At 31.9% G+C, this 26523-nt stretch overlaps 4 protein-coding genes across 6 annotated transcripts in view; 1 reads left to right on the forward strand and 3 right to left on the reverse strand.

The window, feature by feature from the left end:
- LOC144848482 (uncharacterized) overlaps nt 1–4939 on the reverse strand; it is a 37005-nt gene extending 32066 nt beyond the window's left edge. For both annotated transcript variants that reach the window (XM_078705245.1, XM_078705244.1), the window contains exon 1: nt 4635–4939. The gene's annotated coding sequence lies outside the window, so the exon portion shown is untranslated. The remainder of the gene's footprint in view (nt 1–4634) is intronic.
- A 2604-nt stretch (nt 4940–7543) lies between these two features.
- LOC144847818 (dynein light chain Tctex-type 1) lies at nt 7544–8772 on the reverse strand. The gene is made up of 3 exons (XM_078704345.1): nt 8625–8772; nt 8030–8195; nt 7544–7693 (listed from the first exon to the last, which is right to left on the reverse strand). The coding sequence occupies exons 1-3, from the start codon at nt 8649–8651 to the stop codon at nt 7545–7547; spliced, it is 342 nt and encodes a 113-aa protein (XP_078560471.1). The 5' UTR covers nt 8652–8772; the 3' UTR covers nt 7544.
- A 185-nt stretch (nt 8773–8957) lies between these two features.
- Nucleotides 8958–20527, reverse strand: LOC144848522 (solute carrier family 35 member F1-like). Its single transcript, XM_078705309.1, has 6 exons — nt 20106–20527; nt 16218–16521; nt 15403–15562; nt 14766–14922; nt 13564–13771; nt 8958–11316 (listed from the first exon to the last, which is right to left on the reverse strand). Exons 1-6 carry the CDS (start codon nt 20162–20164, stop codon nt 11095–11097), a joined length of 1110 nt encoding a protein of 369 aa, XP_078561435.1. The 5' UTR covers nt 20165–20527; the 3' UTR covers nt 8958–11094.
- Nucleotides 20528–20987: 460 nt separating this feature from the next.
- LOC144848547 (ras-related protein Rab-39B-like) overlaps nt 20988–26523 on the forward strand; it is a 103991-nt gene continuing 98455 nt past the window's right edge. The window contains exons 1-2 of one of the 2 annotated variants that reach the window (XR_013613861.1): nt 20988–21345; nt 21895–22432. Coding sequence is in view for 1 of the 2 variants with exons in the window: in XM_078705354.1 (XP_078561480.1) it covers nt 21092–21345; nt 21895–22324 (684 nt within the window). In the remaining variant the exon portion in view is untranslated. Of the gene's footprint in view, nt 21346–21894; nt 23395–26523 lie in introns of those variants that run through there. The other variant, XM_078705354.1, reaches the window with a different exon arrangement.

Genomic DNA, 26523 nt, shown 5'->3' on the forward strand with positions numbered 1-26523 from the left:
GTTAGAAACTAATTTAAAAGCAGTGAAAGTATCCAGAATTAAAGATCTTAGCACGATGACAAGACTACATTCATCTCTCAATTTGAATATGAATAGTCAAGATTACAGAGAACAAAAAAAAAGATCAATAGTGTGGAATGGCTTACAGCCTAAGAAACGATCCAAGATTCAACGTACCGTAACTCAACCAGGAGCCAAATATGGATTGAACCTTCATACAGCTCATAATAAGTTATGATATTCATATTCGCGTATTATTGATTTTACCCGAAGCGACTACCTGACACAGACACTATTGTATACGCTTACACAATTGTGTATATATTACTTAATATCAAAGCAACTACCGATCAAGAAAATAAACATACAATAACACTTTTGTTTTTAGATTAAAATAGCACAGTCTTTATATACAGTACTCTGTTGTTAGCTGAACACCTTAAGACTTTATTACAATGGACAAAATGGACTATTGGAATAACTTAATTATTCCCATGACACATTTTAACAAGCTGTCATTTTCAATATCATTCCTATTGACGTAATTAATGTCAAAATATTGAATCATGCAGTATGATAGCATAGAGCGGTTTTTTTACTCTATTATTGTCTATACTGTATACTCAGTTTTCTGACCACTTTATTCAATGGATAAAAATGAACTACAGTATTTCAATTAACTGAATTAATTCCCATGACACATTTTAACAAGCTGGCTGTCATTTTTTATTGTTCCTATTGACATAATTCATGTCAAAATATTGAATTAAGGAATGGAGCAGGTTTTATATTTTAAAAATATACTTTGGTGTGCACAACAAACATTTATTTTATCAATGCTAGAAATGTCTGAGTTTCTATTTCTTAAACATTACAATTACTTCAGGTACAGTATCAAACATCATACAGTACAGTAGCAAACAATTTAAAAATTAAAGAAGAAATCCAAATTTAATACCAAGTTACATTTTTTTTATGAAAAGTAAATATATATTTTAGGTTAAGTGCCATTCCCTACGTTTTTTAGATCTAATTTAAGGTCACAAGCTACCTTTAATGTAAAAATAAATACTATATGGTCCTATTGACCATACTTTTTTCATCTTTAAATGGTTAAAAATGTGAAAAATAAGTCGATTCTAATAATTTAAGCGGCCCGCTATAATTCCAAACATGCATTGCGTGCGGATTAATATTCTTTGATTTATTTCTGTAATTTACCCACTTTTCGATCGCTCGTGAGGCCAAAACAAATGGAAGTTTAAAAGTAATTATCCTGTATTGTACCTCTTAACCTAAGGGTCTGTGAACATTTCACACCTTATCCTCTCCTATTAAACTAGTACAAACAACTATCACTTTAGCAGTCATAAAAGACGATAATTTGCAAGAGATTAAAGAAAAACATATGTAATCACATCATTAGAATTAGATAGCTATGTACTGTATCAATTCATAATCCATTGTATTCATTTCATAGTTGAATTCATTCGGCCTAGGCTATAGTATTAGATAATCAATCAGTATAAACAGGGGATACACATGTCAAGTTTTAGGTTGCTGTTGGCTTGAAATTCCAAATTTTTTTAGCCAAAATAGGGACGGAACTTCCCCACTGGTTTGGGGCGAAACGTTCATGGCCAAAATGTTCCCGGCCTGAATCATCAATATTCATTATTATACTCCCAAAAAAAGTTCATTTTTATGCTGTTTTGGACGAAAGCTCTGTCTACAGTACACTATCAAACTTTATGTGACATGTCGTCATATCATTACCATATTTGGGCATATCACTACCAAATTTGGACACATCACACTTTTGTTGTCAAACTAGTTCGACAGTGTAGACAGAGCTTTAGAATTTTGATTTGAAAAAAAAAATTGAGATTGGTGAGAAAGTGTGAGATTTTGGGTACATAGCGTGATTGCTTAAGGTTGGACCTCAGCACGTATGCCTGATGCGTGTACCTACTATAGTATTGTATACCATACCCCTACCTTACCAAGTTAAAAACAAACCTAGTGCTATCTCTAGATTTCTTTTTTTTTACATCTGAATTTTGTATGCATGAAAAGACATGGTCACCCACAAAGTAGTTATAACACTGTATACATATTTATACATTTTTCTACTGTACTCAAGAAAAATACCATAAATTCTTAAACTGAGTATCACACTTTTTATTTCATAAAAATGAACAAACAGTAAACTATTTCAGTGACCTGGGTAAATGTTTACACTCTAGCTGTACAGTAACAATTCTTTATTTCTTTGTCCTAGATATGATGGTTAGGTTATAAAATTCGTAATAGAAAATAACAGAAAGGATAACAAACCGTGGAATATTAAGAGTTTTATTAGACAGGTTATTATTTACTTAAAAGAGAATTTAGTGTCATTATTTTGTTCCGGTACAATTACGGCATCAATTGACAGAAATGTTTTCAATTTAAATCAATACTATTAGGTGTTTAATCTGTTGCAAGTACAAGTCATTGTCACTTAATACAAAGTTGACATTTATATGTTGTAAGTTGAAATAATATTTCGCTACAATGACACCCAATAAGAAATTGAATATGAAATAGAAAAGCATTTTTAATTGGTTGTTATAATTTTTACTTATGTTTACTATCATTTTAAGATTTTAATATTTTGAATTCATGCAGAAAGCATCAAGGAACATCAAAACAGCGCTTTAGAAATTTGATATTTCACAGAATGTAAATCTACAAGTTCTTTTTTTTAATAAAAAAGCCAAACACAAAATACAATCCAACGGTGGAATTAATTTTAAGATATGGACTACCTGAAAAAAAAAAAAATTTCGAAGGCTAAAACAAAAACAAGCAAAAAATAAAAATGATATTCTTACTGCAAAAATTATAATCAGCTCACGTACAGCTAGCCAGTGAGTCTAGACAAGACTGGAAGTACAGTATTAAGAAAAGACATTGAGGACCATATCATATGACTATGTTCAACCACCACTTAATAATACCAGCACAAAATATAACATTTCGTAGATTTAATAAGTATTTTTAGAAAAGGTACTGTAGCTAGAAAATGTGTTGTTTTTTTGACAATAACTAGTGCCAGAATATAAAATCAAATTATTTACAGTACAACATAAACATGAAGTACAGTAGTCCGAAGACACCAATTTTAACTTTCATTACAACATACAGTATGATACTGTAAGCGAATGTAAACACCTACAGTAGATCTTCCCTCCCCCACCTAATTCCCAACCCCCCTAATTCTACCCCTCTTTCCCCAACCCCACTGCCAGACTATTCATAACCAATAAATATTATAAAAAAGAATAATTACTACTGTAAATTAATAATATCCGTTTTTATTTTTATTTCAACAATATTTTACAAAGGTGGTCAAAATATAGTATTTTGTACAGACATCACATAATATTACAATAAATAATCGTAAGATGTGTCATTATTTGATTAGATAAAGCTAAATTCCTTTCAAAGACTAAGTCAATTTGTTTTAGGATAATTATGATACCGAGCATAGAGTATGATATCTCTATGTGCCTAAAGGCATTGTGATTTCTTGTCACTAAACCAGTACACACAATAAAGGTCCTAAAAAAAAACAGGATATAGATTGATACAATCATTCAGTAAAGATTAACATATTATTTAATTCTCTTGAAACCAGACTATCAGTATCAGATAGTGAATATGCGACGTGTTATTAGAAATCCCTATTTTAAAAATAAACTTAAGGTCATTAACTTTATGTTATGTTTAATAAAAGTGAATTATGAAGTCCTATTTGCTAATTTTTCTCTTTTTTTGTACAAAAAAAAAACACTTTAGCCAAGAGATCCAGTACCAGATTCTAAAGATTGGTTTCCACTTGGATGCGAGGGCGAAAATCTACCTGCAAGTACTGTAAAACCAGAAACTTTCACATGCATTAAACTTTCGGGAGTAATTGAACTTTGTGAAAGTTTCATTCCGCGAATAATTTTCAGATCGTATATTAGTATACAATAGCTATGTATTAGAATCTTTATAACACAAGGTCACGCATACGCGATCTTGTTACTATATTTACTTGTACTTTATTTTTCAAATTCGCGAAAGTTTTATGTTGCAAAAATGGCAGTAAGTTGACCAATCAAGATATGATGAATGAAGTTTAAAACTTGTGATTGTCAACATGCATCGTGACTTCATTATTGCGTTCCATCTAAATGGGAACCAACCGTACTGGATCGACAATTTAAAACAAGGAGGTAAAAAGTTTGTTTCGGTTCGAGTGAATAGATTATTTTGAGGATAAGGTGGGTTCAGTTTTATAAGGAAAAAGTAGAATAAATTATCATAGGGTTAGATGGATAGTGGTTTGCATGGTAGATTATTTAGATTGAGAGCAGGGTTGATAACCGGAACACTACATACAGGTATCTCGGTTTTCAGTACTGCTGAAAATGACCAGTTCTTGTGCGGTGTGGTACAGCGAAGAAAAAAAAACATTATTGTTATTATTACTTGAAAATTACACTTTTTTTAATGCACTATAATAAAATACATAATTTATAAAACTGAATAGACACAAAATAGATAGCTCAAAACTCCTACCCGGATACAAAGTTCAACCTTACCTTGGCCAGCAGTAAGTATTTGTAGGCTACACTGTACTTTTAAATTAAGTAGGCATGCTGCTCTCTCCTCTAGCTAGCCTGTTGATTGAATGAATGCCGAGACAACTTGACAATCCTTCAAGCGCGGTACTTAAAAGGTGTGTCGTTACCACGCTATTTGAAGTACTAGGTCAGATTCGTTGAGTATGTAGATTAAACTAATGTTCTTTTGTAGTTTATTCAGATATAAAAAACAAAGCTTACTTTCCTGTTTTCTTCACTTCATGTTTTGATAACTCTTCCTTTCATTCGGCGGCAGACGTGACTTTTGAAACACCTGCGTAATGTTTGTTCTTAGATATCAACTATAGAGGGCGGCACAATCAACATTTATGATTGTGATACATGCTATAAAGTGATAATTATTAAAATAAATTAATTATAATCAATTAAACAATATGAAATTATTCAAAAATAATAATCAATTCAATGAAGGCAGACACAATTGTTAGGTGCAGTACAACTTCACATTGGTAAGCCTACTTTCCACATTATTTATTAATAATAGGATCTTTAAATTAAAAATGTTAAAAAAACGTCCATTTACCATTTACACCTTATTGTTTATGGCGTCGGCATATTATTTTACAATGAGCAATTTTTTGGATGAACTAATTTATCCACTGGTGGATGACTTTAAAACAATGTAAAATTGCCAAAACAATGGAAATCCCACAATACGTACACCATTTTCAACAAGTTTTTCTACGTCTTTAGCTGAAGGAGTTGAGTATATTATTATTATACTAAAGGTGGTTTTCATTTAATTCTGGTTTAAAAAACGTTCTAGTTTATGTTTAAAATTGAAACCACCACCCATTTGCCAGACAAATTTCTTTTTTAACAAAATGTACTTTTTTTCCACGAAATCGTATCAGTTGTGAGAGTAGCAGATGGTGCGACAAATACAGTACGTTCGCGACGGGGTTCGCATCAATTGTAGTGGAACTTTGCATACAAACAGACGAGGTTGGCGGGCCGGGGATGGGGGACAATGTGAGAGGGTCAGACTGAGATGGATTGAATCTGGATAGGAAGGACATTGATGTTGTTAATGGATTTGCAAGTCAAGAGATTGTTAGCGGCGGTAAAAGAGAAACGGGACAGAAGTATATGTGTTGGCTGTGATTACTTGAGAGACGATCAATTAGTAGTAATAGAACTCCTATTTAGACACCTTCAACACATCCCATACCCCTTTTTCTAAAAGAAAATATTGCCTTTGATTTTGGTATACAGCACCTAATAAATACTGTAGGAGTGTTCACACTGGGGGTTTCCCAAAGGAGGGTTCTATGAACTGTACAGCAACAACAAACAATTCTAAATTCACTAATAAATGTTTAGTATAATCCCTCCTTTGGACCTGGATGCCTATTCAGAGGACCGGTACGTATTTACAAGTTTCCCCAGAAACGAACATGATGGAGCAATAGGTTTTAACACATAACCAACCCCTATTCAGGGGACACAACTGTTAAAGGCCATTCCCAGTAGAGACGCAACGCAAGGGCGTAACGCAACGCAAACGAGTTGACTAATCACAAGCGATGAATTATTCGAACAGTCGCTTGCCATTGGTCAACTCGCTTGCGTTGCGTCTACGTCTCTGCGTTGCGTCCTCGTGGGAACCAAGCTTAAGCGGAAAACCGCGTAGCTTGTCCCACGTATAATCTGTATCTATCCTGAGCGGAAACCGCCCGCCAGTCTGCTCCGCGTTTTGTGTAAAATGTTCATAAGAAATTAACAGAGATTCTATATTGCTATACCATCCACTCGTACTCGTCTGTGTAAATTTGCCTTTAAGAGGACATTTTGTCGGGTACCAAAGGTGTAACTTGATTTGTAACTTGAGCTCTGTCTAAACTAGTTTGACAAACTAAATGCAATGTGCCCAAATATGGTAGTGATATGCCCAGATATGGTAGTGGTATCACATCATGTCCATAAGGGCACACATTTTTTTTTCACATCAAGTGTGATAGTGTAGACAGTGTTATAGGGGTCGTACTGTAGAACTACAATAAAACACACTTTTGAGTATTAATAATTATACTTACTAAATAGTAATTTTTAATGTACACAATTCACACAACATGCTAAGTACAAACTTCATTTTGATTCTGAAGGCATGAGCTTGTCCCTAACTTTTATTTAAGCCATGAATTTTACATAGTCATTTAAATCACATTGCTGGGGAACTGACTAAATGTAGATAAAATAATCTGGCAAATTGTCAAAAACGGATTTAATTAGGCTTAATTATAAAAAATCTTTTTTTCAATAACACCACATTGTCATTCCTCAAAAATGTTTATAAATCATAAATAAAAAATACTTAGAACTAATCACCCTTTCTATTATTATTTATTATCTGAAATAATTTTTGTTGCATTTTAGAGAGATTTTAATACAGTGGTACTCCTTTCAGACACCCTAAATGGCGTGAAACAAACAGGAATCTATATATTGTTTTAAAACAATGGCCAATCACTGTTCAGGAGCTACACCTATAAAGGGACACATTTTTCCCTCCCAAAGAGGTTCTCTACTGTAACTGACTTTGGATTAAGTTTAGTAACCATTCAAATATATTGAAAAAAATGTTGACATCATCAATACAGTACAACCATTGGGGTAGATTGGCACATGGGATACAACCAATGGATATTATAAGATATCTATTGTTTTGTAAAGTATTTATTAAACAAGGCTGAGCTTAAATTAATAAAATATTCCAGTGTATATGCACATTTAAATTGGAAGGATAATACAATATACATTATAAACAATGAATTCTTTTTATTGATACATCCATTTTATAAACTGAACTCATATTATGTACATCAAAACGCATTATTTATCACGCATTTATATCGCCAAGCCAAAGATACTGACAATACAGTACATTGTTTTATTTTCCCATCTCACAGTACAACTACCATCTGTTGTGTTATCCCAAAAACAAGAACTTGCTGTGTGTAGACCAGCTCCATTCTTTTGCATAATGACAGCCGACACTGAAAAAAAAACAATGTTTATAATAAAAAAAAAGCATGGGGCCTAGACTTATTTATCTAATTCGAAAATTACAATGTAAAAGATAGCACATACAATTTAAAAACATCAATTTACAATGTTTAAGCTGCAATACATCAAACAATAATTATTGTTTTCATAAAGTTAAAGTTTATTAATATTTACATATTTTCAAATAGACCAATTCAACTTTTTCTGTAACCATGTAAGTTGAAGGGTCAACTGAGACAAGTTTACTTCTAGGTTGGTCCTCATTTTATGCTCTGTATTATTTGTATGGCATTTGATGAAATAAATGTTTGTTAAATTTGAATTACCTATATATTTGAAGGGTTTCCCTAATTTAGTCAATTGGTTGAGACATTGTTCTACTACGTTTGACGTCCATTGGTTAATTTTGTTATGTTGATAAGCATTTCCTCCAATTGTACCTTCCACGGCTTCTTTGATGATGTTGCTCACTTCATCCACCACAAAAGCAGTCTTTACAAAAAAAAAGTTACATTTAAAAATAATAAAATGCTGGCAATTTAGGGCCTAGGCCTATTCTATATTATTGAAAAACAGATTTTATTAATACTAATAAATAGGCCTAGAATAATAGGCTAGGCCTAGGCCTACTGTATTATTATTATTATTACAATTAGGCCTAACTAGGCTACACCCTAGCTTAATTGTTCTGTTCTTTAATTGCCATTAAATGAACATCCAAATGCCGAGTAGATTAATTTGACATAAATAACTAGGCCTAGGCTATGGCGACCGTACTTGGTTACCGATATCACCAACAACCGCCAGTGCGTCAACATTCAGAAAATTGCCTGCCTGGTTGGCCTAGCATTTTTATTTAAGTCAGCCTATCTTGTCTAACTACGTTTGTTCAGAATCGGCAAACGAACCAAACAAACCTACCTCTTCTGGGGACTGAAAATCATCCATTACTAAATTGAATGAATAGTTTTTTATGGATAATAAATACTAAAATCTTTCCGATTTATTTTGCGGGGCGAAGACGAATGTTTTTTTCGACGTTTCCACCTACGGCAATGAATTGTGGGTATAGTTACTCGGATAAAGAGATCCGATTGGTTAACTCATTTTGCCATGCCAACAGACGCGACTCGAAGTCAATTAATACTGTATACTTACCTTAACTTGTGCTGGATGAACTTAAAACTTAATACTGTAAAATCAAACATAAATGACCGATTACCACAATTATATTTATAATATTTAAAATTTATTTCATACCAATAATCTTCTCTTTATTTCCAATTTCAAAAAATCAATTTTAAAGATACATTATTTGTAGCAGTCAAGAAAAAAGAGTTATACAAAACCCACTGTCTTCTTTTGACAGACTTAATCATAAATCACGGTATTGTTCTGCTCTGATCAGCTTTAGCTGGATTGATCTCTCTCATGATCATAAAATAAATAAACAAATTTGTTCTTTTCTCCAAAAAAAAAAGGTGGGTTGGGGAGCAAGAGATGGACATAGTGAGGTACGGTACCGCTTCCCCAGAAATAGATTGTTCTGATAATTCCACTGCTCAATTTTAGTTTTAAAATTTTGATTTCCTCCTCCAAAACTACTGATATATTATAATTTAAGATCAACAACCATTAAAATAATTTGTCTTAAATAGAAATGTAAAGTTACTTTTAGCAACATTACTTTCAACGAGCAAGGCAAATGTATTGCAGTTTTTCTTATCTAATAAGACTACTACCTATTCAAAATTTATAACATCTATTTTATACATTCAAAAATGTGAAAATAAATACTTTTCAAGTTGGTGCTAATTTTAAAATAAACTGAATGCATCGTAAAAGGCAATATCTTTTTTTTTCTCATTTTTTTTTCTTTTTTATCTTAAAAACACACAATGACAAAATGTGAGTGAACATGACTTGCATCTTTGCCAACATATTTGCAATACAAAATGTAGGAAAAGCTCACAAAACTTTCTTCTTGGTAAAGACATCTGAAGATCTCACGGTATTAAGTACTTAGCTAGCTGTATACATTTAATTGTCAATTCAACAATACAAAAATAGCTTAATTTGTTTCTGTGAGTGTATACTGTAAAATTAAATTTCGATTTAAAAAAAAATTCTTAGAGAATATCCTATTCTGGGACTAAACGCAGATCATGATAACCACAATGATTTGGTATCTAAAAACCTACATTAAATAAGAAAATGTATGTATGCTTCATGTATCAAATACATTTCTATTTTATTAATATTAAAGATATATTGTGCCCATGACAATTTTTGTTAATGCTTTTGTTGAATATGCCATTTTTAAAGCCTGTTTCCTGTCGACGTTATTCAACGCTATCGTCGATGATCGTTAACAGTTCAACGACAATCGTTTGAAAACGATCAAGTTGAAATGATAACGATAGCGAGTATCGTTTGAAAACGATCAAGTTGAAATGATAACGATAGCGAGTACCTTTTCCTGTAAATTGTTAACATTTCAATGTTTACATTTCAATGTTTACATAGGAGATCGCCAATTATTGTTAACGATAGCGTTGAATAACGTCGACAGAAAAACAGGCTTAAGTAACATAAGTTATTCACTTTGACCAAAAACTAGATAAAAAAAAATTATTTAACTGAAAAAACTGTAATTTACCGTTTGTTTTGCCTTTTTATAAGTGAAAACATTTCATTTTTTACGAAAGTGATTAACTTTATTAACTGCGAAATGGCTTATTCAAAGTCTTTTTTTTTTATTAATCTTCCATTTTTCATGTATTTGTGGGACAATACATCTTTAACAGAAAATAAATTATATATAATTTAATCTAAACTTTGTTCATTTTATGGTGAATCTCTATGCAGACTAAACCAATTGCAGTAGAACTTCTATTAAGGGGACACGATTAAGACCCAGCAAAGTTTCTCCTTAAAAGAAGGTGTTATCATTAAAAACAAGATACAGGAGGTAGCATCAAACCTACAGGTAATGAGTTATTATCCTATCGTCTGTTTGAAACAAGTACTCTATACTTTTAGATTACATTGTATAGTAGAACCTCTATTAAGGGGACACCTTCTGTACCCAGCAAAGTTTCTCCTTAAAAGAAGGTGTTCTCATTAAAAACAAGATACAGGAGGTAGCATCCAATCCACAGGTAATGAGTTATTATCATATCGTTTATTCAGACAAGTCCTCTATGAGTTTGGATTACATTGAATAGTAGAACCTCTATTAAGGGGACACCTTCTGAACCCAACAGAGTGTCTCCTTAAAAGACATGGCCCCTCGTATGTTTCACAGGGGTGTTGTCTGAATAGGGCTTCTACTGCAATTTAAACTACTGCTTCACTTCACATTTTACATGATAAACTTTTTTTCCCCCAATTATGGATTCTCAACAGTTTGATCACCGTTTAAGCACTTTCTTGCTGTCTGGTGGATAGCATCTACATCTTCAGTATCACCGGTAACATCCACACCGTTGTCGTCTTCATTACTGAACTCGCGATAATTAGTTGGCGGCACAGCAACTTCAGTTTTCCTCATACTGTATACGATTATTCCGCAGACGATTGTCACAAACGAGAAGAAATACAAAAACGAAAACTGGAGAAGAAACAAAAATTATTGGTATTATGTATTTTATTATGTATTTTTATTTACGTACTTATTTATGTACTTTATTATTATGTACTTGCAGACGTTGCAGAATTTCTAAAAATTAGGTTGCCATTTGGGAAACCAATGTCTGCAATGGCCTAAACAATTTTTAACTTCTCATTTTTTTCTAATTAATTTCAATTATCCTTTTGATTCCTGAGCGTGTGTTTAGCCATTGCTGCTCAGCAGAAATGTATCAGGGTTGCTGACACAGGCAGTGAAATTCTACATGCATCACATAATTTGTGGTGACCATGGGATGTCGGGCAGGACATTTTATAAGAACTTTTATCTGATAATTATCAGTTAAAGGGGGGTTCCGGGTTTAAAATGAATAGTAAAAAATGTAAAATATATTTGTTTGTCTCTTGAACGGTAAAAGTTTCAATTTATATAAGCGCCCAGTGAAGCAGAACGAAGGCTGTGAAATGAGGCCAGATTACAAGTGCAGCTACGGCGATATGACACTGTGTTACAGAATAGGAAATTCGTGAAATGGTCAATCTTCCGACGACTCGTTATCATTAACCATATCAATTACTTTTGTAAAATTATACTTATCTGATGTAATTTTAGTCGGTCTTCCCATTTATGAAGTCAATTTTCTATGAAAATTTATCAAAACAGTGAAAACTTAGATATGTTTGCACTTTACGTTTGCCGATTTTCGCACTGACTTAGGGAAAGCCTTCAAAATCAATGAAGCGTAACGTATACATTCCTGAGCGAGGAGAGCGAGACGACGATACACGTGCTCTCTCTGCCCATGCCTGGCATCGTCACGTGATAAGCAGATACAGTATACAATACCAAACTGGTCGGGTCGAGTATACCCCGTCTATAATCACAACATGAACGATGTACAGTATTTGATTGAAGGTCGACTCGACCTACCGGAATGGTATAGATAATATAGCTCGAATGAGAGAGTTGGAATATTTGTAAACATAAGTATTGCTAATTTTAACAAGTGTAGCCTATAGTAAAAGGCCTGGTAGTATCAATTCGCATAGGGTCTACTACACTAGCTAGCTCAATTTTTAACTGGGCCGGATCGGCCAGGTCTCCTTCCTACTACCTGGTCTACTTGCTTGATGCAGTATCCGCTTTTTTGGAGAGTAAACTAGGCCTATTTTAGGCCTACTTAGACGATCGGGACACCATAGGCATACGTGCGGACGGCGATCGGACCTTGTTTTGCCTCAATATTTACAGCCGATTTTGTAGAACGTTTTAGGTTTAGATTGTTTAGGAGTTTGGTTGATAGGATGGGTTTGGATCCACTGAGTTTTGTTATTTATGGGCCAATCGTTTAGTAGTACTAGTAGGCTAGCTAGGCCCATGATGGGCCCCAATGTAAAACGTAGGGTAGCCATCGTGGCATGGAATCCCAAGTCAGAATGGCTCTCACCCATGACAACAAATAATTTAGGCTAGGCCTAGCCTAGTACTTGAAGCCGATAATACGATCTGTACTATTCGAGGTATAAAAATAGTATAACTGTATACAATCTATATATAATCTGTACTAAATTTTGTATTTCATTAAATGTCAAATAAATATATGCTACTACTGTTATTATTACACTTTAGGCCTAGCTTAGAAAATCTACAAAAAATGTATTTCACAATGATCGGGTGGTTGTCGTTTGACAGGGGAGAGGGATGTAAATTAGTTGACAAACACACTGTACATGACGTCGCGAGTTTGGAATCCACTGATGACGTGATTTTGTGAATATCTCATGAATATTAATGAGCTTCCCTAAGCTGCTAAAAAACAGACTTTCCATGAATTTACCCTAAAATGTATATGAAATTTAATTTTTTAAATTTCTCGTTATTACTTCTTCATTCTGACATGTCTATATTGTTATAATATTTTTTATTTAATAAATAAACGATATTTAAAAGCAATTTTAAACCCAGAATCCCCCTTTAATCTTTTATTGAATAATTATTGGTTAATTTTTGGCTGCAGAAACATTGCCTAAAGTTCTGTCTATACTATCAAACAAAAAAGTGTGATGTGCCCAAATATGGTAGTGATATGACATCACCACGTCCATATATGGGCACAGCACATTTTTTTTGTCACATAAAGTTTGATAGTGTAGATAATGCTTTACATACAAGATTTTCGCTCAGAGTTCGTACACCTAAAATCACCTCTCATCGTAAACAACAACTTACATGATAACGAAAAACAAATAGACCAATCAGAAGACCATAAATATCTGCCGTTAGTAACGACAAGTTAACGGCCATGGCGCTGCTAAGTCTGATTACGGTTGGCATCAAGGAATATAAACTGAAAAGGCATATTGCAAAACCAAGCAGTAGTAAAATAGCTTGCCAATTCCATGCAAATGTCAGTAATTCTTCACGTTCTAAAATAATTCTGGAAAGATAAAAAGTTAAATTAAATTAATGCTATTTTTTGCAAGTACAGTAGCATATCTTATTTACTGAATACTCTGAAATGCTTTATTTTTCCACTATCAATGCATCATCATAAAATAAAAATAGAAATCCTTAGTATTAGTACGATAAAAAAAATATTAAAACAAACTAATATATAAAATACAAATTATTGCACAAAACTTAAGGTTGTAAAATGCAGCTACAATTTGGAAGTTTGAATACGATAAAAAGCATAAAAAGTAAGAAAATTGTTGTTTATTTATCGCCATGTGATCATCAGTTGTCACACTTTAATTGTTATTGCAACATTAATGTCAATTGACAATCACATGCTACTGTATGAGATGGTAAATATTTAGAAGCTATAATAAATTACTGTCAGGTGATAAACAGAACAAAAAACATAACAATTCTTTAGTAACCTCAAAGGAGGTTATGTTTAGCTATCTTATTATGTCCCTCCAATGACTGTACCAATCATTGTTTCAGATTCAGCATTATTACAAATTAATTATTAATACTAGAGAGGGCTTGTCACAAAAAGAAAATTAACAGGTTTAATTGGTTTGTGTTAATGTTCTGAGCTGTGGGCGAGTGAGTGGCCAAGGGGTTAAGACAGTGAAACTGTAATTACATAGCCATAACATCGGCAAGGGTTCGAGTCTCACTCGCTCCACAGCTCTGGCGGATAAGGACTATAAACCGTAGGACCAGTGTACACATCTAGCTCATGTGCACTTTAAAGAACCTAGTAAATCTAATAAATTGCGAGACGAATATGGGGTTACCCCGGTGTACTAGTATATACATAGGCACTGTCACACACAGACTCATCTTGAAGGCCCTGTGATTGTCAGCATACACTGTTTAGGGTCACCGTCTATTTAATAAGGTTAAATAAAAAATAAATTTAAAAAAAGGTACGCTCGCATGCAGAAAGAATCCTGTCTTAATTTCTAGTTTTAACTTACAGTTGAATGCCACAGATGAAACTTCCAAATAAACCAATAAGCCCGAGAAATTCTGTCCGTGAGTAAAACCGTACAGCATACTCTTCGGCCACGTTTGATACACCATACAGCGAAGCGCCCACAATGCATAGCATATCACCAAGTAACTTATCAGATCCTACAAAATAATTTAAGAAACGTGTCAATTTCATAATCCCATGCCAGGAGTTATTTTATCTCATAGACTAGGGGAACTACTGTACGAACCAAGAGCCAAACACGAAAGTGGGAAATAAAATCATAATCTAAACAAGAGCAAGTCAGAGAGTTGCAACCTCTGCCAGGAGTAAAAAAAGGAAAAAAAATCGTTTCAATTTAATTAATTTAATGTTTATCTGCTAAAGATCGGTATTTTTGACATTATCCAGCTAACAAAACATACAGTACTTACTGTACCCACACAGCTAAATATTTCAGACAAAAATATTACCTCTCCTCGGCGAAGGTAACAAAACTGTCATGTAATTACCGGTATGTATAATAAAACATATTCTTGCGACTCATTACAATGGTTATCTTTTTTTAGTAGATTGCTTTTGTCAACCTTTTTAAATAATAATTTTTAAAATGTTTTGATCAAGATAAAAAAGTAACTGACCATTAGTATGTGAACGTCCAGTTTTGAGGTCAGCCCAGACCATCAGCGGAACTCCAATCAAGCATACAATTATGCCTATGATGTGGTTGGCAAAAAACTTGGTCTTTAAAATAACGTATGACAGCAATAAAACAGCAGGTATTGAGATGCAATCTAAAAGCTAAATAAAGAATATTGTTAAACCATGAGAGTAGACGATTTTCGTGCTATGAAAGCCATCTTGCAGACCAGCCGAATGTAAAAAAAAACAAAAATAACATAGCGTTTTCAGTGGATTTCAGGGCACCATGTTAATTTAAAAATAATAAAATGTTCGTAAAAGATTGGCCAAATTCCCTGTAGTGTATGATTGTAAAAAATTTGAAAAGGTGTTTTGATCACCACAGTGTATAAGCATAGGCCCACGTTTGTCACGGTGCCTATGATTATACACTGTGTTTTTTTTTTCAATGGATTTAAGGGGGTGAAAATCATACAGTGATGTAGGCCAGTCATTTTACAGTAAATTTTGTTGTCCCCTCAGGAGTTACGATTTTTTAATAAATTTTATACTGCAAATGGCTTTCCATAGCACAAAATCATCTAAGATATTGGGGGTGGGGGGAGAACCTAGTAACCTCATTTAATAAGGGGTGAACATTCATTGATGTCTATAAATAGTAAACAATCTCTTAACTCGTAAGTTGATGGCTATGTAGCATTTGATTCAAGCCTAATGTTTTAGGAGTAGATACTGCACCAACATGAACTAGTACCCATCATCAAACCTTTTTTATACATTACTAATAGTTTAATACTTAGCAAACACCAATTACCTGTACACTGGTCAATGTTGTGTATTGATATGCCTTTACAACCATGTAATTAGCTTCAACATCGATTAACGCCACAAGCAAATATTTCCAACCGCGATTACGACATATATGATAAAAATTATTATTGTCTGATCTAAAACAAAGCTGGGTGCAATATACAATAGTGAGCAGCAAATAGTTGAGAAAACTTTGAGTGGTTGGAGCATTTATTCCATGTTCAGAATTCAACAGTTGGCTTGTTACACCCGTTCCGCAAATCAGTAAAGATAAAATTTGACCTCCTATCAACAACTTTATAAAATCTCTGTGGTGAAAAAGAAAGTCTAAATTATTACTGTTTATTATAAAAAATGTCAGGGGTCAATGCTTATTCATTGACATTTTGAAACAATTCAATAAATTAATATTATTTATTATTAATTTTAATTAAAGATGTATTGTCCCCAAAAACATGAAGATTAATAAAATCAGACTTTGAATACCTGGGTATTTTTCAGTCTTAATTGTTTGTTTGTTTGTTTATTTTTTATACTGGGTGACCTCTTCAGTCAAAGACTGGTGTCCCAGAGGGTCCAGTTGGTGATCAGTGGCTGTGGTTTACTAATTAATACACCGGGGTAACCCCCTACTCATCTCGAAAGATGTACTAGGTTCTTTAAAGTGCACACAAAGGTTTTATAGTTCTTATCCGAGAAGACTCATTCTACCACCAGAACCATGGAGTGAGTGAGCTTCGAACCCCTGCCGATGTTATGGTTACGTAATTACGGTTCCACTGTCTTAACCGCTCGGCAACTCGCTCAAATTAAGTTAATCACTTTCGTATGGAAAAAAACCAAACAAAATAATATTTTCACTTATAAAATGACACAATAATGGTTAAAGACCCCTTCCCTGCAATTTTGGACGTTTTTTGGAAAATAATACATATGGGCAATTCTCCATTGGAAGACCAAAATCATCATTTTTTAAATCTACATGAACTTACACTTAAGTGTTATTTTTTGTTTACTAATATGTGTGGAATTTAGTTCCAACTAAAATTGTTGTTTTATTAATTCACATTTCTTAAAAAATTGCTTGCCTTGTCGAATGTGTAATTTGAAATTTGAAACTGAAAAAATAGCTGGAATTACACAATCCTGAACTATGTACTTAACTCAATCCTTGTTGACTTTAATTATTCTAATTATTTGAGTTCATGGTCTCTAGAACACTAATATTAATATAAATTTTCATGTCGCATCTCCCACTTTCTATAAGAAATCATTCATTTTCTAGTAAATTTGTTTGTAATTCTGTTACCAAAAAATTGATTAAAGTTTTCCTGTGAGCTAACCAATGCTTATAAACTTGAGTTACTTTAAATTCTCTTATTAGGTATGCCCATTTACCTATATCAATTACACATTTTGTTTGGTCTTCTCTAGTTTTGTAGAAAACTTGGTAACGGAATTACATTCGGTAACGGAATTACATTTGGTAACGGAATTACATGGGGGTATAGGTATAAAATAATGTATCTTAATTCACTATAAATGTCTCTGTAATCACATAAAATTGTTTTTAAGTGAAGGGAATCAACAATTAATTGATTATTTATAATAAATCCAATTCCTAGTGGCCAAAACAGTTCCATGGAGTCACTTATAGTAGAAATTTACTATTGATGCACAAAATCACTTAAAACGTTTATAAAACATACTTCCTATGAGCTAACCAATGCTTATAAAAACTTAAATTACTTTATATTATCCTAATACTACAGTAGGTATGCTCAAACCAATATCATTATCAGTAACCAGTTACAGTATGTCTCCTCTAATAATAATAAAATTAATTATAATAATTAAATTTTGGTACATGGTATTACATGGTAACAGAATTACATTGGGTTATGCATAAAGTAATATACCTTAATTCACTACATATATGTCTTAGTACTGTATAAATTGTTTCTAAATGAAGCTAATTAACAATTAATTAATAAATAATGAATCCAATTCCAAAACAAATCCATAGTGTATAGAGTCATAGTATAGTATACGGTAGATACTATATTTCCGATCGATACTAAAATCATTCAAATTCATTCCCTATGTACACGGGCACCACTTTAAGGATCTATCTGAATCAAAATAGGTTGATGAAGGTTGATAGTCATAAAGCTGATGACAGTAGTGAATAAACTTATATTTAATAATGATTAGTTTGATGATGGCTGTAGTACAGTGTATACAACAGCTAGTTAAACTTCAATAGTGATACTGACGATCTAAGCTTAAAGTGGGTAGTTTTAGGCAGTTCGGCCAGAATAATATTAGAGAAATTTTGGCCAGGCTCTTGAATATGACAATGAGAATTAAGCTTCACAATTCAATTTGTTAAAATTTTTAAATTTGGAACATTTTGTTTCTAGTTATAGTGTAGATGACTTAAATACAGTGGACAGATCATGCATGTATTGACTAAGCTCTGTGAACCACAGATGGGCGCATTTTTTTATTATTATAGTAGGTAGATCCAACCAATTCATGTGATGATTAAAATCTGGTTTAAATGGGCATCAATCATTGTTAAAGTTCAATGAGAACACTAAAAAACATAGAAAAAATTATTATTTGATGTTCTATTCGAATCAATAATCAGACGCGTAATTCCGTTACCATGTCATGTAATTCCGTTACCAGACAAAACTAACCAAATGCAGATAAACTATGAAAATATCCGAAGTAAACTTGTATTCATAAATTAGCCACATCTTATGTCTACACTGTAATACCAATCATAATCTTCAGTTGTTTATAGTATTCAGACGGAATCACATGTTTCAAGTTAAAAATTGAATTATCAATTTTCTGTGTAATTCCGTTACCAAAATAAAAGTTACCAGAATATCAAGAAATTGTAATTTTTTTTTTTTTAAGTAGACTGTTTTAGATTGGTAAGTATGTGTACTACACACACACATCAAATTTATTATTCAAAGTTTAACCAGATCTTGTGGGTTGGTTAAAAAAGGCCGAAAATCAGTGTGAATTGTAATTCCGTTACCGTGGAATTGCCCATATATATCACTTTAAAAACATTAAACCATGTCATTCCTTGTCTTAAATGTACATTTTATGGTAAATTATGATAAAAAGTGAGAAACAATGCACTACCTAAGTAGCTCGCGGCGATCGACCTCTCATGGATGGTCTTAGGCCTAGCCTAGCTAGGCTTAGTTTTGTAGGCCTAGCTGGTAAACATCGGTAACGTACGAACATCGTACGCTAGCTATATACCTAGCCTGACGTTGTATAGTTGCTGCATTAATTGTCTTTCTATTTTTGCCAGACTCCGTTGATACAAATTGGGGAAAACCCGGTATTTTCGCTGAAAAGTTAGGAGTCTTCCATTTGTTTTGGCCTCACGATCGATCGAAAAGTGGGCGAATTACAGGTGAAAAACAAAAATATCAATCCGCGCGCAATGCATTTTAGGATTTATAGCGGGCCGCTATAATTATTAGAATCGCCTTATTTTTCACATTTTTAACCGTTTAAAGACGAAAAAAGTTATCGAAATAGGACCATATAGTATTATTTTTACATTAAATATAGTTTGTGATCTTAAATTAGATCTAAAAAACGTAGGGAAGGGGGCTTTAAATCCATTGGCTGGCAGCCAGCTTATTTATTGCTTTTTCAGGTATTTTTTTTCGATCACATTTTTGGTCAAAGTGGATAAATATTGTGACATTAAAATGGCATATTCAACAAAAACATTTTCAATTTCAGGGGGACAATACATCTTAATAATAATTAATATCTAAATTCAAAATTGTAGGCCCTAATTAATATTTATTGATTTGGATTCAATTAAAAAAAAATATAACGAAATTACCTGTTGAAAACTTTCTGTAATTTTGAACAAAATTGTTCACAACCAGATTGGCAACTCATTTTAAATGAATTATGATCTAGGCCTACACCACCTTAATAAAATTGTAGGCCCTATTGTTCTCATCTGAAAATAAAATCGATTTGTGCCTTATAGACGATACCACAACAGCAGCTGGTGGTGTGGCGTGTGCTAAGCAAGGCGAATGTAATGATCACGGCGAGCGTGTTTTGCTTTGTCGTTGATGAGTGCCTGGCCCACTGCTTTCTATTTTTTAACTAGGCTAGGCCTATAACTAACAATTTCTTATTTTTCAATTTCTAAAATGCATAAGTTAAAATGTTCATATATGTATAAATTATCTGCACTTTAAACTTCAGGAAATACATGCATTTTCGTGTCCGATTTTCCTTCCAAAACCAATATACCACGCACAACGCACATGTTTACCTATCTGATTCTGAAAAAGTACTTTAAATAAGGCGACCTCGTGTAAACAGAAAAAAGATAAAACAATACCTTTAATTGGGCAGCCAGCCAGAATGTAACATATTTCATCCAATCAACTAACTCGTAAATGATAAGTTACTGCGGGTGCTACTTTATGGGGAAGACCTGTCAATGCGGTTCATAAAATCGTTATCATAAGCCGGTTTTCGATGTTTTACTTTGTCATATTTAGAATAATTTTGGTTAGATTCATAGAAATTAAAACCTATCTATATGATAATAATATAGTTACTTAATGGTGTTAAAAATAACCAGTTCAAATACACAACATCTCTAGTTGAGCGTTTCAGAGTGCACAGTTCAAAAACGTATTTTACAATTTAAAAGTCTTCTTGTGGTGGGTCAAAGTTCATGTTTATAACGAAAGAAAATGAAGGAAAACACCTTTTTATTGAATGTCCAAAACAATTAACTGATTAACTAATAATTAGTGTGCTAATTACGGTTTGTACTTACACGTTTAAAAGAATAATATAAAAATGAACGATATGAGTGGGGATCAATTGGCAGGGTTGCCACCAGAAGTTATATGGGAGTACCAATTTCGAATGATTTTGGTTGGGGATTCGACGGTAGGAAAATCGTGTTTGTTGCGACGATTTTGTGATGGTAAATTTGTAGAAACTTCAGACCCTACTGTAGGTGTAGATTTTTATGCAAGGCTTATAGAAGTTGCACCAGGTAGACGAGTTAAACTGCAGTTGTGGGATACAGCAGGTCAAGAACGTTTTAGGTAAAATAATTTGAGAATATTTCTATTTTTTAATACTGCACTTTTTTATTTAGGCCTAAAAAATTACTGTTCTTATTATTATTTCTTATATTTGTTAATATACTGTACGGTACAGTATTTTAGATAGACAATTTCTATTTTTTAAACAATATCTACATACTGTAATAATAGACAGTATGACTAAAGTAGGACCTATACTACACTTTCCACGGTTAATTTTGATTCAATTATTATTTTCAGGGCAGAATGTTATTATTTTTTTATATATATATATATATCTTGGTCGTTTACTGTATTCTATATATGATCTTCAAGCTTCAGGTCAATCTTTTGATGGACAATTTTGTGCATCAGCTTCAGTACTGTAGTTGGTCGTTATGTGTATTTAATATAAATTATTTGATCAGTATCTTATTATAATAGTAAATAATAGTAATAGTATGTGTTTTTACCAAACAATATTTTAAAACATGATATGCAATATTATAAAAAAAGTCAGTGATGAAGATTATTAAAAATATTACTATGTTAAATTTGTTTGAACTTCAGATCTATAACAACGTCCTACTATCGCAATTCTGTTGGAGTATTGCTCGTTTTTGACATTTCAAATCGTAAAAGTTTCGAGCATCTACAGGAATGGTTCCTAGAGGCTCAAGAAAATGTAATTTACCCAAGAAGCGTTGTGTACATGATAATCGGTCACAAAAGTGATTTAAAAGAATTACGGCAAGTAGCTGTGGAAGAAGGCGAGAAGTTTGCGAAAGCTTACGGAATGAAGTATATAGAAACATCCGCAAAAGCATGTATTAACGTAGAGGCTGCGTTTTCGGTGATGGCTAAAGAAATTTACGTGAAACTTCAAGAAGGAGAAGTGGAGATGCATGAGGGATGGGATGGCATTAAAGGTGGTTTCTCAACTCCGAGAGAAACTCTGCGACTAGAAGAGCCACCACAAAGACAACGGATATGTTGTTGATGAGTATATAAATATACTAAAGAACATTTGAAGTATTATTTTTAATTGGTTTGCATGTAGGTTGTCAGTGTATTACGGTATACGCTGTGAAGGATGTTTCTGAACATAGTAGTTTAATGTTAATAGGTAAAATCTGTGTTCGTAACATTTCCCAAAAAGTACTAAATCAAATTGAATTGCTTCACATGAGTGAACATAAATTATATTTAAACTAAAACAGATGACCATATTTGGTCAGGTTGTAAATATTCAATGTTTTAAAAATCTATTCTGATGATGACAACTCCCGAAATTATATAAAAATCATGTAAATTTATTAATAATAATTATGTTTTTAAAAGATTGATTTATATAATTACTCAAGAAATTGTGCACCGAATCATAATGTATTAAATTTTCCCACAGACAAACCAAATTATAGTAAACTATTATGATTTGCAGTAGAGATATGTCCCATGTGTATTATCATACTTGCTCAGATAAGCACCGTCCCTGTTAGAAAAGGAACACTCTGAGCTGGCCTATGATTAAATTTTATCAAAGCCTTTTTTTTTGTATTAAAAAAATCTGCCTAGATAGTACAGTAGCTGTTGACATGGCCTAGCTAAGAGCACCCTTTTCATTTTAAGTGCCAATCGCACATTTTTGCGAATCTGGTTTTTCACATTTTATGTTATAAATACTAATAAATGATACTTAATATGAAAGTATCATTTCTCCCACCTAAACAAAAATATATTTATTGAAATTAAAATCATGTGTATTTTGTTTTTATAAATCAAATTTTAACTAATATTTACTATTAAATCTTGACATGATTGTCCAATGTTCCATAATGAATCTTAATTTTAAAGAATGAATGGGATAGTCTACTGATCTTGTAGTTGGTGATTTACCTAGCTATAAGAAATTAAAAAAAATGTTCAAATTATTTTGATAATTATTAGAACCTTAAAATTAAAAAAATTTAAAATCAATTTTAGATAATTGAAACCTTTCAAAACATTATGGCAATATTTTGTATTTACAGTATTTTTAATTTTTATATTATATCTAAAACTCGACTGACTTACACTTATATTATTTAGCCAACTTATAAAATAATTATACTTCAATACATATACAATATTTTGTTTAACTATATTAAAATCTATACAGTAGATTATCTTAGATATTTTACATAGTTTTTTGCATGTATTTTTAGATTTAAATTTCTATTATTTTATATGAATTATATGGGTTTGCTTGGTTGTGTGATATACATCAATTAGTTTTAAGTATAATTTGTAAATGCATGTTTGATAGAAACTAAATATTATTTTTACAATTTTTTTTTACTTAAAAAAAATAATAATAAATAAAAATGACCATAAATTTATCCTAAACAATATAAAACATACATTTATTAAAAAATTATTTTAAAAATACTGTGAAGTACTATTTTTCATTCCCAAACTTAACACAATACTATTATAAAGTTAATTTAAAATTATACAATTTTATGCGTATTGTTTTATTATTTTCAATTTAGTTAAGGAAAAAAATACATTTTAAATCATTTTAAATTTAAATGATCATGAATCATTTTGTTAAAGCACAAACTCATAAATACATATTTATTATTTATGTTAACAATTTACATAATAGATTGAAGTGTGTGCAATGGTTTGCCAATAACATTGTGAAATATAACAGGAAACCACACCCACCAATAGCCAGGTTAACTACTTAAAGCTCTGTCCACACTATCAAACCAGTTTGATGAAAAAAGTGTGATGTGCCCAAATATGGTAGTCATTGATATGCCCAAATATGGTACTGATATAACATCATTGTGTCTATGTGCACATCACATTTTTTTGTCACATAAAATTTGATAGTGTAGACAGAGCTTTAGTCTGTGTTCATCAAATATATAAGATGCTTATTAAATACTACTATTGTTTTGTTTGTATTTAATTCATTTGTTTGTATTATGGAATTTATATGCAAACACAACTATCACCCCAAAATTAGCAAATAGTCTTTAAAACTTCAATTGTTGTATTCGATTGGGAACTTTCGTAGTCAACCAAGGCCGTGCGAGAGGTTATAAACAGACGAGGCAAAGATGCTTTATATATAATTATTTATATAAAATATGATGATCTGTGCTGGGGAATTGTGGTGGTGGTGAAAATTGAAAATGCTGGCCACGGCCCTGTCAACATAAATATTTGTTGAGTACTTTTTGTACTTGAATGGCAAGTTGTAAACAGATTGTGCATGATTAAAAAAAAAATGTTAAACAATGCAAGCCTTTTTCATTGACTGCAATCTCAACGCTCAAAATACTCTGTTAAATAAATAACGAACAGAAACATTTTACTCAACGGTAAAGTTCCAATCGAATATGAAAAATATTTTGAGGCTGTATATAGTGATACTGTATCTAAAGCAAAATGTGAAAATAACTCTTGTGAAGGAAAAACCTGAATAGAAAAAGAAAATTGTATATATTATGAAAAAAATATACCTACACTTCCCATGTGCTTCTCTTATAATGTACCGTTATCCTTTTTATTTCCATGCCCAGACCTAAGAAATATGTATTATATAACACCTAAATAAATTCCTGTCGTTTTGATTGGACAATTGTGGGTCACATGGTGTGCAATAGTACACACTATTGAATGGTCGTACTATAGTATAGTAGTATTCTAGTGGGTATTTATTAACAATTAGTAACAGTACCATATTGGTACATTTTAATTATATTTCAGCTTCTTCCCTTAAAAGTTGCCAAATATTAAATAAAAAATCATATTTTGTAAAATTATAAAAGGTGTGGTATTTTTAAATGTTTTCTGTAAGTCTCTCTGTAATTTATTATATTTAATATATAATAACAAAGATGCCAAGGTCTTTTGAGTTGGGTAGAAACAGCTGCAATAATGACCACTAACATACTGTATACTGTATTTATTTACATACAAAAACAGCAGCATACTCTATGCCTGAATTGCACATATGTTAAACATAACATACATACAAACATAGAAATTTCGCTGAGGAAAAACATAATGAAACTTTTATATATTCCTATTATTTTAACTATCTGTTCAAGAAATAATGATAAATCATCAGTCTCTCTGGAAGTCTTAAGTTCTGCTATAGTTTCAATTTGACAAAAAAGTGTGATGTGTCCAACTATGGTAGTGATATGACAACATTTTGTCCATTATATGGTCACATATTTTTTTGTCACATAAAGTTTGATATTGTAGACAGAGGCTTTAATGTTATATATTATTGGTACAGTGCGATTGGTCTTTCACAAACAAAAACAACTTGGCACCTCTGTTATGACAATTACATTGACACTGATTTGATTCTGTTACTGTATCATATTTGTATGAATGAGTTAAATGGAGTTGTACTGTATGAACTATAAAATAATTTATGCAATGGATTTATTATATAATCTGTATTCATTATCTTCATGTACTGTAAAAATTATGTCATGTTTTTTGTGCTCTGAAAATGGCTAAATCTTTAAAATCATAAAAATAACGTTTTATAGTAGAATTGGCAGTTTATTAGTTTCCATTGACATAATTTCCGATGTTCTAGTTTTGATAACAAACTGTACACTGCCAACTTATAAATCGATGTTTGTTCATAGGCTGTTTATGTACTTTATGTGTTTTGGACTTTTTTCAGGGTACAAATAATAGAGAATTGCAATATAAAATTTGTTTTGTGTTAACAATATTTAATGGTACTCATGTTTGTGGTACAGTATAATCATAGAGGTATTATACAATTAGAGATTTAACTCAAAACATACTCCGAATATTGACCGCCAATCAGTTTGAAGCCGCACCAACTATGCAGTAACTAATGCACTACACCTGCATTGCAGCATGTTGAGTGTATCCTATAAACGATAGTCGTATACAAAATTTTTTAATATTTACCAAACAATTATTCTTTTCAATGCTAAAGATATATTGTCCCCTCTAAAAAAATATTTTTTTTACAATTTTTTTGTTGAATATTCCATTTTAATGTTACATAATAGTTATTCACTTTGACCAAAACTGGATCGAAAAAAATTATTTTCCTGAAAAAAATGTACCTGTAATTTAAACAAAAAATACCAAAATTGTCTGTCAGACAATGGTTTATTTTGTCTTTTTTTAAGTAAAATAACTTTT

Source organism: Antedon bifida, chromosome 7 (genome assembly GCF_963402885.1).
Source record: "Antedon bifida chromosome 7, ecAntBifi1.1, whole genome shotgun sequence".
Classification (NCBI taxonomy): Eukaryota; Metazoa; Echinodermata; class Crinoidea; order Comatulida; family Antedonidae; genus Antedon; species Antedon bifida.

What these genes read in the sequence shown, in the direction of transcription:
- LOC144847818 (XM_078704345.1), bottom strand. Translation starts at nt 8,651, where the DNA reads ATGGATGATTTTCAGTCCCCAGAAGAG. An exon ending in ATTTTCAGTCCCCAGAAGAG is followed by an intron (nt 8,196 to 8,624) that starts GTAGGTTTGTTT and finishes TTTTTTGTAAAG; the next exon opens with ACTGCTTTTGTGGTGGATGA. An exon ending in GAAACCCTTCAAATATATAG is followed by an intron (nt 7,694 to 8,029) that starts GTAATTCAAATT and finishes TTTTTTTTTCAG; the next exon opens with TGTCGGCTGTCATTATGCAA.
- LOC144848522 (XM_078705309.1), bottom strand. Translation starts at nt 20,164, where the DNA reads ATGAGTTGCCAATCTGGTTGTGAACAATTTTGTTCAAAATTACAGAAA. An exon ending in TTACAGAAAGTTTTCAACAG is followed by an intron (nt 16,522 to 20,105) that starts GTAATTTCGTTA and finishes TTTTCACCACAG; the next exon opens with AGATTTTATAAAGTTGTTGA. An exon ending in TATTTGTTTTTCGTTATCAT is followed by an intron (nt 11,317 to 13,563) that starts GTAAGTTGTTGT and finishes TTTCTTCTCCAG; the next exon opens with TTTTCGTTTTTGTATTTCTT.